The sequence below is a fragment of the Leguminivora glycinivorella genome, chromosome 3 (genome assembly GCF_023078275.1).
Source record: "Leguminivora glycinivorella isolate SPB_JAAS2020 chromosome 3, LegGlyc_1.1, whole genome shotgun sequence".
In the NCBI taxonomy this organism is placed as follows: domain Eukaryota; kingdom Metazoa; phylum Arthropoda; class Insecta; order Lepidoptera; family Tortricidae; genus Leguminivora; species Leguminivora glycinivorella.
Genome location: NC_062973.1, coordinates 17099523 through 17111883, shown reverse-complemented (window position 1 = coordinate 17111883; position 12361 = coordinate 17099523). Strand labels below are relative to the sequence as shown.

General features: G+C 36.8%; 1 protein-coding gene across 1 annotated transcript; it reads right to left on the bottom strand.

Annotated features, from left to right (window-relative positions):
• Positions 1 to 689: 689 nt before the first annotated feature.
• On the bottom strand, positions 690 to 6665 carry LOC125224743 (peptidoglycan recognition protein-like). Its single transcript, XM_048128185.1, has 4 exons — positions 6518 to 6665; positions 4678 to 4876; positions 3369 to 3487; positions 690 to 958 (listed from the first exon to the last, which is right to left on the bottom strand). The coding sequence occupies exons 1-4, from the start codon at positions 6573 to 6575 to the stop codon at positions 774 to 776; spliced, it is 561 nt and encodes a 186-aa protein (XP_047984142.1). The 5' UTR covers positions 6576 to 6665; the 3' UTR covers positions 690 to 773.
• Between the last annotated feature and the right edge of the window lie 5696 nt (positions 6666 to 12361).

The following is a 12361-nucleotide window of genomic DNA, read 5'->3' as shown; positions in this document are numbered from 1 at the left end:
TTCACTGTGCGCCATGCTTAGTAATAAATGTTCAACTCATTCGGGATTAAGTAAAAAGAGAAAAAAATTGAAATATTGGTCTTACAATTTTGGGTCATAATTGATTTTACAGTAATGGTTAATTGCATAATATAATATCTGGGTGGGTTTTTGTCGTAGAAGGCGACTGTGGGATATGGGTTAAATTGTGACGTAGGCGAGAGGCTGGCAACCTGTCACTGCAATGTCACAGTTTCGTTTTCTTTCAACCCCTTATTTGCCAAGAGTGGCACTGAAACTTGAGTAGTTTCATGTGCTCTGCCTACCCCTTCATGGGATACAGGCGTGATTGTATGTATGTATGTATGTATGTATGTATAATATCTATATATAGGTACTACATATAAACATAGCAAAAGTTAACGAAATTTAAAGCGAAATTTTAGGCTACATTCTAACAGGTGGGAAACATCATTATTTTTAAAATCGGGACTTAATCGCGTATAACTACATATTAAACTGACCAATCCAAGCCAGTCTTCTCCGAGACCACGGGGACAACGCCGTCCTTGAAACGTTGGAGGTCAGTTTAATATGTAGTTATACGCGATTAAGTCCCGATTTTAAAAATAATGATGTGTGATAATCGTGAAAGTTTAAATAGGTGGGAAACATTTGCAATACTTGATACTCTAATAAGAAAAATTGGATACAATTGTACCAGAGTCGTTCACTTTTATTGTCCACAAAAGTGTAAATTTTTCTAAATCGGTTTGACCCGTATTGTTTCTGTGCTAAACATTTTCAGCCCAGTGGGGCCAAGCCTGTATCTCCTTCTGTAGTTCCGTGCCCGGGCTCTCAGTTTTTACGACCTGCTGATGGCCTACAAGACGGTAATCCTGAGCTAGAAAATTGTGCGATACGCCGCAGGAAATAAGATCCTTTACTGCTTGCAGGGCTTCTGAAGTAGGCAGGGTTTCTGAAAAAAGGAAAGGTCGTCTTACTCGTATGCAAATTGTCGATTGAAACCACTTCATACTGTGTGTTTCAAGAGGTGCTATCGCACTTCAAATAATAAGTGTGGATTGTGTGGTATCTTTTCTAACTTGAACATAAGCTTGAGTCCATTTTTGTGTAAAGTTAAATTGGAACACTTCCGTGAGTTTACGGCATTCTATGAAGCTTCAGTTCACGCGATAGCATAAATGTATTATTATGTAGAAGTTGCTGATTTCTACCAGAAACTAAGAAAAACAATAATAGAGAATAAACATATGAATAAGTGATAATAATTGATACAATATTTTCGTAAATTGACTAAGCTAAGCAAATGGCCCAGCCATCTAGACGTTCCAACGGAAGGGATATTGCCAGAAGTTTAGCCACTAGGGAAGCAAACACTCGGTGTGTTTATTCGTTCCTCAAACAGGAACTGTGACGGGAACAAACGATGTCTACACCGTGGGCTCTAATACCCTGAAATATTATTATTAAACCCACGATATCAAAGCCTATATAATGAAAAATACCCTGTAGGTAATGGACAGTGATGCCATTATGGACAAAAAACACAAAACCTTAAAAATAAGCATCTAAAATTAGTTTCTAAAAGCTGATGGCATTGTACCATAAACAAGAGTCATAGAGCTGCTTAATTTTGAAGTTTTTTTATCGGCCTGGCCAGCCACATAAAAGCACATGCAAGGAAACGTCTGTAGGTAAGGTTTATTTAGGGTCGCCGTCATCGAAAACGATGTAGAGGACTGTATATATATATATATATATATATATATATATATATATATATATATATATATATTCAAAATTCTACGTATAATTCTACCTACCTAACCATATATATTTAAAAGATATGTTTCCCCTCCCCTCGCGCCTCGCCCCGCCCGCGCGGCCCTCTAATTAGTTGTTGACACCAGACAGACTGTTATAAGACATGTGCAAAAACGGTTGTGCTTCCGTGATGAAGTGTGGACCCCAGCCAATCCTGCCTGCAGTTCCTGACTCCCGGAGAGAAGGTTAGTGCATGTCTTTGACCACCTTGACAGATTTTTGTATTTCTATTTTGCCCCCTCTTGTCCGTTCATAAACAATATATATATATATATATATATATAACCATGAGATAAGGTATAAAATATACTACGAAACGCTCGTAGATGTCTATCTCTACTTTTGCGTATTGGCGCGACAGAGTCAGACTACGCTTCGCGACGTTTCGATTTCGTTTCACGTCGCAGAAATGCCATTCGGCTACGACACCAGACTGATTAACACCAAACAGCAGTAAACTTTCCATACTACAACATTTAAAGAACACTTCTACGGTGACAGACGGTGTGGCGCAACGACCCTTAACTTGTTAAACCTCACTTGGCATGTTAATTAAAACAGCTTTATTCAAGTGAATTACTTTATTAAGTCAGCGCAAATGAAGGGCTCTCCAATGGGAATATCGAACAGATTTTAAAAGTTATTTCGTCCTCTTTAATAGAGATAACTACAATTACTTCAGTACTTATTAGATTTCGACTAATTATGCAGTAATAATTTTATAACTAAGTTTTTAATAAAGTGGTTAAGTTATTACGGTGCATTGGGGTCATTTCGAAGCACAGAAATGCTGGGGTAATTTCGAAAGGGGAATCTTGATATGATGGAAATAATGGAGATTTTTCTGTAACTTTCGAAATCACCCGACGATATTTTATAAATTATTTCGTCTGTATTAAGCTCGACACGCTAATGCCTAATTGTCTATGGCTTAAAATTTAAATTGTCAACCACTGGTACTTTTACGTTTTCCCACCCCAAGTAAATAGGATAAAGAGCAAGAGAAAGGTAGTACAGTCAAGTGTAAAGTATGGGTGTCTTACTCAAAAATATGTCCCATAGTATCTTAGTCCGGTGTAAGAAGTGCGTAGTACCTACCATATTTATGAGACGATTTTTTCGATACATATTTTTGCACTTGACTGAACAGTGTGCGTAGCCAAATGCACAAACGCTCACGAAACGCTCTCTCTATCGCTTTTGCGTCGCGCCAATGCGTGACAAAGCCAGACTACCTTTCTACGGCGTTTCGGTGGCGTTTCGCGTCCCAGATATGCCATTCGGCTACGGGACCTGAGCGTTTCACAAAATCTGGCACGAGTAGAATGAATACAACGTTGATTGCATGAGTGACACGTGTATCGGTATACGTTCATAAATCATAACTGTCAAGACCATTATTTGGTTAATTCGTCACACACATGCATATTCTCACTCATTTGTTACATTCATGTCAACTCTAGTGAATTCATCTCTAACCGACTTCAAAAAAGGAGGTCCTCAGGGATCTTTTTTTAAATCGTGTTCTGAGTTTTACTTACTCCTGAAGTCTCCAAGGAAGGATATCCCAATGGAGCGGTTGTTGTACAGTTTGGTGTGCGCCCCGACTAACGACCAACCTGCGCCCTCGTACACTTTGCCGTTGCCGCCGATAAGGAACCTGATGTGTTTAGAAGATTGAATTGTTATCCGCAAGGTTATTATTACATGATTGGCGCGACAGTAGTCATAAAATTGAACGTAAGAAATTGTAGTTCCGATTTTTGAAAGTCATAATTATTGTTAAGTCATAAAATGTTTTAGCCATAATAATCAAAATCCATAGTTATACAAATCCATAATGTTGAAGGGAATAAACTTATTCGGAATAATTGTTCTAAGGACTTTATCACAAGTCATAATGATTAATAAGCATAGTGTTTCTTCACTAATAGTATTCAATGGGATCTATATTGTTTCCCATAAAAAATGTTGTAATGTTTTTCGTCTGCATTTTCGTAAGTTGTAATTTGGCTTACTAACTACCCCAGTATTTATTAAATTTTCATGGCACCTATTAAACCAATTAGTCTCGCCAAGGAGCCGACGTCAACGACTTCTATACCCGCTCTTAAAGACAAAAGGTAACTAGCAAAAGGAAACTAACGAACCTACACGAGGCAAAGGGATACTTTTTGAAACAGTTTTGTTCCGCCAATAAGTCGACGGAGCCCCGCTACGCGGGCCTCCTATTTTCGCTCTAAGGGACAAAAGGAAACTAACGAACCTACACGAGGAAAAGGATTATTTTTAAAACAATTTTGTTTCACCTATTAGTCGACAGAGCCCCGCTACTAGGCTCCTATTTCCGCTCTAATGAATCATAGGAAACTAACTAACCTAACTAACTAAATAGGGTTACTTTTTGTTTGGAAGTCATAAATAGTATTATGTATATTTATTATGTCCAAATTTTTTCTGTGCAATTATACGTATATCTGAAATATAATATACTTTAGGAATTTTAGACATTAAATCTATATGCAGAACAATCATTAGGGCTTTAAACTATATGCCTTATAATATTTCTGAATAATTATTGATATGCTTTAAAAAATTATACACATCAACTTTATGACTTTTAAAGTTATGGCATCCAATATTATGGGTTGTTAATGTTAGAACCATTAAGCGTTATTCGTAACAAAAATTATGACTAGTGATGTTTATGACCACAAAATATATGAATAACAACTTATGACTAACGAAATTCTGACCAATAAGTTTATGGGAAAGAAAGGGATCCCGGCATCGGCACAATACCACACTCTAGGGATTTTAGTAAGGAACTTATCAAGTACAAATACTCACGATTCTCCTATATCAGTGAACCCTTTTTTGTTAATGTGGTATTCTCGGATCCCTCTCACGGCCTTCTCGCAGGCCTCGTCCGTGGCGCATGCACCGTATACGCTATGCTGGATGATCACCAGGTCTACAGGGTTGGCCAGTGGTTCTGTGCGCTGGCTCGCTTGACCCACCCACTGGGTCATTGGCACTACACCGCACTCTAGAAAATAGTAAATTATGATAAAAGTGCCAAAAAGAGGAAGTTCGAAACTATTACTGGCGATGAATCGACACGAGTTTACGATTTCCTTTTTCGCACGTGTATCGTACGACGTTTTTTCAGTACAGGATAGCCCTCCGAAATTTCGACGTGACAAGAAATAAACCACTGACAAGAAGTGAATTAATTGTAAGGTACAGCGTGACAAATCTCGACTGCGGGGCCATTGTAACTGACCCATTTTTTCCATTATTACACTATATGTTGAGTTCTACAGAACCGGTGGACACTCTAATTAATAATGAAAACATTGTAAAACATGGAAAAAATGGATCAGGGACATTTTTCCCTCAGTCGGGATTTGCCCCGCTGTACCTTAATCAAATTTCAGTACACACGGGACCTTATCACACTAGTACTGAAAAACGTCGTACAATACACGTGCGTAGAGGAAATTTGTAACTCGTGTCAACACTCCTCTCATTGAGTACTTAAAGGGTTATCTATGACCCTTTTGTCAGTAGCTCCTTAGCAGTTACCAATTAAATACTACAAACAAGTTAAGGCTGCTTTCAAGAAAAACGTCAAAATAATGTAAAATTGATAGTTTCAGGCGGTGAAATACTACACTTTCCGTTATCTAATAGATATATTTAATGAAAGTTTCAATTAGAGCATCTTTTTATCTTGATTCTTATTAGACGGGATTTTCGAAAACTAACTCACTAAATTATTTATGTTTTTTTTTCTGATGCACGTTTAGGGAAACCCGCGTATAGCGCTGAATTAGTCGATCTTATTTGTAAAATTTGGACAATTTTGAATACTGAAACTGGTAAATTTATAATATAATACGTATTCTCAGACTACATCTTTATTATAAGGTTTTGAAAAAGAGTAAACGAGGCTAAGACGAGTTGAATTTTTTACAGAAATTACCTAAAATTAAGTGACAATTTCTTTCAAAATCTACATCACATTGAAATTATTTTCATACAAAATTAATTAATTTATTTATTTATTTATTTAACCTTTATTGCACAACATAAAGTACAAATGGCGAACTTAATGCCTTAAGGCATTCTCTACCAGTCAACCATTGGACCAAACAGAAACTTACAATTGGTGCGGAAAATAAAACAGAAATTTAAATAGATATAAGTCACTATCTAATCTGCAACGTTTACTAAAATTGCTCTTATTCCTTAGTGATTATAAATTTCTATTATATATTTTTGGCAATTTTTTGAAAACGAGCCTTCACCGTTACAATTATTACCACATTTGGACATTTTATCATATTTTGTTAGACCAAGTAGTAAAAGTCCTATAATATGTTATATTTATATATTTGTAAACTACTCGCAAAGCCCTTTAATTTGATACCACACACGGTATGATTAAGCGCTCGGTTGCGATTTCACTATTTTTCACATGAAAGCCCACTTAATAATTATTTTTTTAATACGAGACTGGTGCAGAGAAAAAAGACCGCTATCAGGTATTGCTTTGTCTAGCAGTTGAACACAAAAAAATGTTGAAAGGGAAAACACATTGTTTACCTGTCTGTAAATCAGCCATGTTTTCTTTTTTGTTCAGGCTATTAAAATAAACCAAATAATAATAAATATAAAAACATACCGTTGTCCTGAGCAGCACACAACTTAATAAGTACTAATAAAACTGCAATGAGGCTCATTTTAACCTTTTTTAATCAAGTAACAAATTACGCTGTATAATCCTGCAAATGGGTTGTAGTCAATTACTGGTATTTCTCTCCAACCATCGTATTTGTAGGATACATGGGCAATGGTGTCTTATGTTATATTAGAAAAATAACGTAACGTTTTTACGAGCTCTGTTTGTATCCGTCCTTTTATTATTCGCCATTGATAAAGTCGGTGAGTCCCCTAATACGTTCCGAGGTATACGCTAGATGATTCAGGAAAAAAGTATTATTTATAATAACCGACCAAGCCCAAGTAAGTAAAGAAAATCCCCTCCTCGGCTCATCTTCTACCAAACGCTTTATCTCCATTCATAATAAAAACGGGACAACACCGATAGCATGGTCGCGCGATAAACGATAAAACATCAGGCCGTCCCTATCGCACTTACAAATAGTGCGAAAGTGACGGTCAGATGTTGTATCGTTTATCGCGCGACTCATGCCTACCTAGTGTAGGTATGTACCAGAGTTGTTAACTTTTAGAATATTGTCCACAAAATTGACCTTTTTACTAAATCTGTTTAACCTAATTATAATATTAAACGTCAAGTTTGATTACATTATTTGTGTTTTCGTAACTATTAGTTGGACTTGTTACGTTGACACACATTTTTTCGTTATCAATTAAGTCACACATTCCCTTATCGAGGCTAAATAATAACGACCCAGCTTTCATAATGGGGTCAGATCAAACATTCCAAAATAAGGATATGACAAATCATATTATAATTTCTACTAAACATTTTCGTGTTTGCGCCTTGGTGGAATGCTACAACGCGATTGATTGTTGAGCTCACATATCGCGCATGATTGCTCGCATAGGCTGCACGCCGTGCACGCTTGACTCGCATTCCTGCACAGGGGTGTTACTGACACCATTTTAGTGCCCGTATGCCATGTCCTTACAGAGTAAAGTTTAAGTCAATGGATCAGATAGTACGATGAGGACGTAGCACACTAGTTTAATAAACTTTATCGTAGCAGTAGTGCGTCCCCGTCACTTACAAATAGTGCGAAAAGGACGGCCTGACGTTTTATCGTTTATCACGCGCCCATGCTTGCCTTCCTGTGGGCGTAGCACACTAGTTCGATAATCTTTATCGTATCGGTGCGTCCCTATCCCACTTACAAATAGTGCGAAAAGGATGGCCTGACGTTTTATCGTTTATCACGCGACCATGCTTGCCTGCCTGGATGAAATGCCTCTGTTGATAAATATAAATATTTTGAAAAATCAGGTTAGATCGAATCTTTAATATTTATACTAACGGACGGGGATAGACTAAATCATTATTTAGTCTATCCCCGTCGCCGTCGTCGTCGTTGGACATCGCTAAAATAAATAACGTTTGTTACTCATTCACACATGACTGTACAAATAAACAATTAAAACCGTATCTAGATAGTTTTTTTCTATATGGGCAGTAGTGAAACTTTAACATTAAAAGCTTTAATTAATTTAATTAATAACTATACGAAAACGACACCAAACATGACCTAATAGTCTAGAGCCAATTTGACGAAAAGTCGTCTCCTTCACGATTTTCGTAGACATCTCTTCTAAATACCTAAAACAGGTATGGATGTGTTCCTCATTGTCTCCAGATTACGAATTGACCTGTAAAACAACACTATTGTTTTAATGTCACTTAAATAACTAATAATTTGACGACCGGTCTGGCCTAGTGGGGAGCGACCCTGCCTGCTAAGCCGCGGTCCCGGGTCCGAATCCCGGTTATGGCATTTATTTGTGTGATGAGCACAGATATTTGTTCCTGAGTCATGGATGTTTTCTATGTATATATGTATTTGTATATATGTAGTTTCCTGAATGTAATCCTAAACTATACGTCGGAGCTAACCTAACTTAAAAATAACTCGGCATGAATTAATCCGCCCTGAAGGATCAAATGCCACAGACAGAGGCACTTGTAACATCTCTTAGTTTGTGACTGTTTGCGACCGAGACAATATATTACGCAAAAGTTGAGTCGTTATTGCGAGATACATTTATAGAAGCTTTGTACTGAATTGTCATAGGCACCAGGCAGCCATAGACATAGAAAAAAATATAGACCGAGGGTATTAAACTGGATCTGAATAACCTTATACCATCCTGTACACTCCCATGAAACATATCATTATAGGTACTAAAGTATAGTAGTAATCAATAATCATGGGATACCCCCATTTGCCAGAATATCATTTGCCATAATTTTATTTGCCATCCTATTCAACAATCATAATATTGTTTCTCATAACAACTTATGCCATAATCATTGTTTACTATATTAATCTAGTGCCAGAAACTTTGTTTCCCATAAAGTCAGTTTCCATAATGTCATTTGTCAGAATCATCGAAATCCGTAATTACCACATTCCATACCATCATTTGTCATACAAATTAGCGTCTAGAAAAGTCAATTTCCATAATGTGCTTTGGTAGAATCGAAAACTACTATAATAGGTACTAGAAGGACTAGAGAATGAAACTGCTATCAGAAAGAAGGTTAGGTTAGGTTAGAACTGTGACCCCCTGGAAAATGAAACTGCTATCAGAAAGTAGGTTAGGTTAGGTTAGAACTGTGAACCTTTGGAAAAGGAAACTGCTTGAAAAGTAGGTTAGGTTAGGTTAGAACTGTGACCCCCCGGAAAATGAAAATACTATCAGACAGTAGGTTAGGTTAGGTTAGAACTGCGACCCCCTGGAAAATGAAACTGCTATCAGAAAGTAGGTTAGGTTAGGTTAGAACTGTGACCCCCTGGAGAATGAAACTGTTGGAAAAGTAGGTTAGGTTAGGTTAGAACTGTGAAAATGAAACTGCTATCAGAAAGTAGGTTAGGTTAGGTAATAATATGGGCAACAATTAATATGGCAATAATTGCTTATGGCGTTTGAATATTCTATGAAACCATATTATTGCACTTAATAATATGGCTAACAAATAGTATGGCATTGTATGATTATGGAAGGTAATATTCGGATAAACAACGAGTATGTCATATGATTTTTATGGTAAACAAATCATTCGGGCAAATGAAATTCAGGCAAGTTAGATTCGGGCAAATGAATATTATGTTAAATGACTGTCGGGCAAACAATAGACAACCAATAATCATATTTCCAATATGACGGAACTCCGGTCGCCGTTTAGGAATAATTATCTTACGGTAGCTACAAGTCCCATTGACCAATATGGTGTAAAATTTCCCTGGCTTGGTTAAAGTCTTCGCTCATTTGGCAGCTGAGCGCTGGAATATCGACCCAGAGGCCGTAAGTTCAAGTCTCACTCAAGGCAGTCATTTTTTTCACTTTTCAATTTATTCTAAGCCTAATGAATAGCATCGATTACAGATGTTTCTGTTTGTCAAAGACATACCATATAGGTACTGAAAGTGACAGATACAGCTATCAGCTCGATTTTAATTTGTACCGTGGTACCGCTGTTTCTCTCCAGCTTTATGAAAATTGCATGATTTTTGGAGAGCAACTGGTTATCACCCACATAATATAATATGCAACATATATAATATTATATGAGGTGAGTTGCTTTACAATATTATTATCGTAATGAAAAGTGGTGCCATGATGACGTCACATCTCCTCTAGGTCCTAGAGTCTAGGGTTTTCTACTATCTATGCAGCCAGCAGTGTAATAGACATATTGAGCAAGGCTTGCTAAATAAATTACGTCGGCTCCTTTTGTGTGGCGGGTCGTAGGCGAACAGAGCAAGTAATCATGTGTGCGATAACGTTTTTTCTGGGCGCCCGGCCTCCTTACTGTGGCTGACATCTTTCATTTACAAGATCGCCAGAATATTTTTAGAATTATAGGCCAATTTCAACGTCCGCTGACATCAGAACGATAATATCTAAATGAGGTTAGTTACCTAACGTTTGGTATTGTCAAAGAGGATCGAGTATTATACATAGAGAGTTACTGTCAAAGTCTGTCAGGAAGTCTGGAAGTTGTCCGGAAGAGATCGCTCTTTAGCGATAAGACCGCCTGTTGGACCTCTATTTATATTCAATAGTCTCCGGTGTCTTCATTTCATTTTTATACTTCTTTTGCTCAGGTGCCGTAGCCGAATGGCATTTCTGTGATGCGAAACGAAAACGAAACGCCGCGAAAGGTATTATTGCTCGGTCGTGCCGATACGGAAGAGCGATAGAGATATATCGTCACTACTTTTAAAAAAACTTGTATCTTCGTCTGTCAATGAAAAGAAAATTGTATTAAGTATGTATGGAATGCATATAGACTTACTGCGTTTTAACTTTGAGGAACAGCGTGAGATACGAGATTTTTTAAAAGTAGTGACGATATATCTACGAGCGTTTCGTTTCGTGAGCGTTTGTGCCATTCAGCTACGTACCCAGATGTACTAATAAAAAGTATTTATTATAAATCTATCGATGTCGGTCCCAATTCCGATATCGGATTGGGTAATGGGAAAACGCTGTTAAAATTTAAGTGTGTAGGATGTGTGATAAGATTAATGTATCATCATAAGTGTGCTTGATATAATATAATTAGGTAATAATTAACAAAATATTACTTAATTATCATGCCTACTTCCTTGTTATTATTACATTGTTTACAGAATCTGAATTTATCAGAACTGGGTTCGTATTTATTTAGATAGGTATAATTATATAAATAGAACATTATCATGTTCAAACATGGCACGAGGATTGTCTACGTATTATGGTTTACCCTTGAATCGCCGACAGACACTTGTTCGAATATTATTTCAAAGACAACGTTTCAAATAATTTCATTTCATCGACAGTTCATATCGTAGAACAATCGATACAAGTAAAATCAAACCGTAGACTTTTATTTCGTAGATTAGTTATTCCGAGTATACTTTATGTCGTGGTATTTCGTTTCGTGTTTTTTCATTTCATTTTGTTTTACATTAAATACAATTCATTACGCATAATATCATTTCAATTATGATTTTTTCTAAAATTCTACATATTGTAAACTGTTTGTTTGGTCGCAGTTCTAACCTAACCTAAACCTACTCTGTAAGCCGTTTGTTTCTGTGTGATCACATACAGTACTAACGAAACCTAAACCTACTCCGTAAACTGTTTGTTTTTGTATTTGGTCACAGTTCTAACCTAACCTAAACCTACTATATGTATAGAATAGACCGTTCTTTGATGTGTAGGGTCGCAGTTCTAACCTAAACCTACTCTGCAATACGTTTGCTTCTGTGTAAATCACAGATCGAACCTAACCTAAACCTACTCTGTAAACTATTTGTTTTTGTGTGTGGTCACAGTCATAACCTAACCTAAACCTAATTAAAAAGCCATTCGTTGTTGTGTAGGTCGCAGATCTAACCTAACCTAAACCTACTCGGTAAGCCGTTTGTTTCTGTGTGATTACAGTTCTAACCTAACCTAAACCTACTCTGTAAACTGGTCGTTTTTGTGTGTGGTCACAGTTCTAACCCAACCTAAACCTACTTTCGAAGCCGTTGATCGTTTTGTAGCATCGCAGTTCTAACCTAACCCACTCTAATATAGGATTTAAGCCAATGCTCATAGTTTAATTATGGACGTATGTGATGTGTTACGATAAAATCGACAATTTGAAGCTTCCTAGAATAGAAACATCTATAAATGTGTACAGTACGACAAATGAAAAAGTTTTGTTATAATACGTCGAATAAATGAATTGCGATGTTTTGTAGTTCTGCTATTTGAAGTACTTTGAAATGAATCAGCGATGAAGAAATAT

What these genes read in the sequence shown, in the direction of transcription:
- LOC125224743 (XM_048128185.1), bottom strand. Translation starts at nt 6,575, where the DNA reads ATGAGCCTCATTGCAGTTTTATTAGTACTTATTAAGTTGTGTGCTGCT. An exon ending in GTGTGCTGCTCAGGACAACG is followed by an intron (nt 4,877 to 6,517) that starts GTATGTTTTTAT and finishes ACTATTTTCTAG; the next exon opens with AGTGCGGTGTAGTGCCAATG. An exon ending in TTCACTGATATAGGAGAATC is followed by an intron (nt 3,488 to 4,677) that starts GTGAGTATTTGT and finishes TAAACACATCAG; the next exon opens with GTTCCTTATCGGCGGCAACG.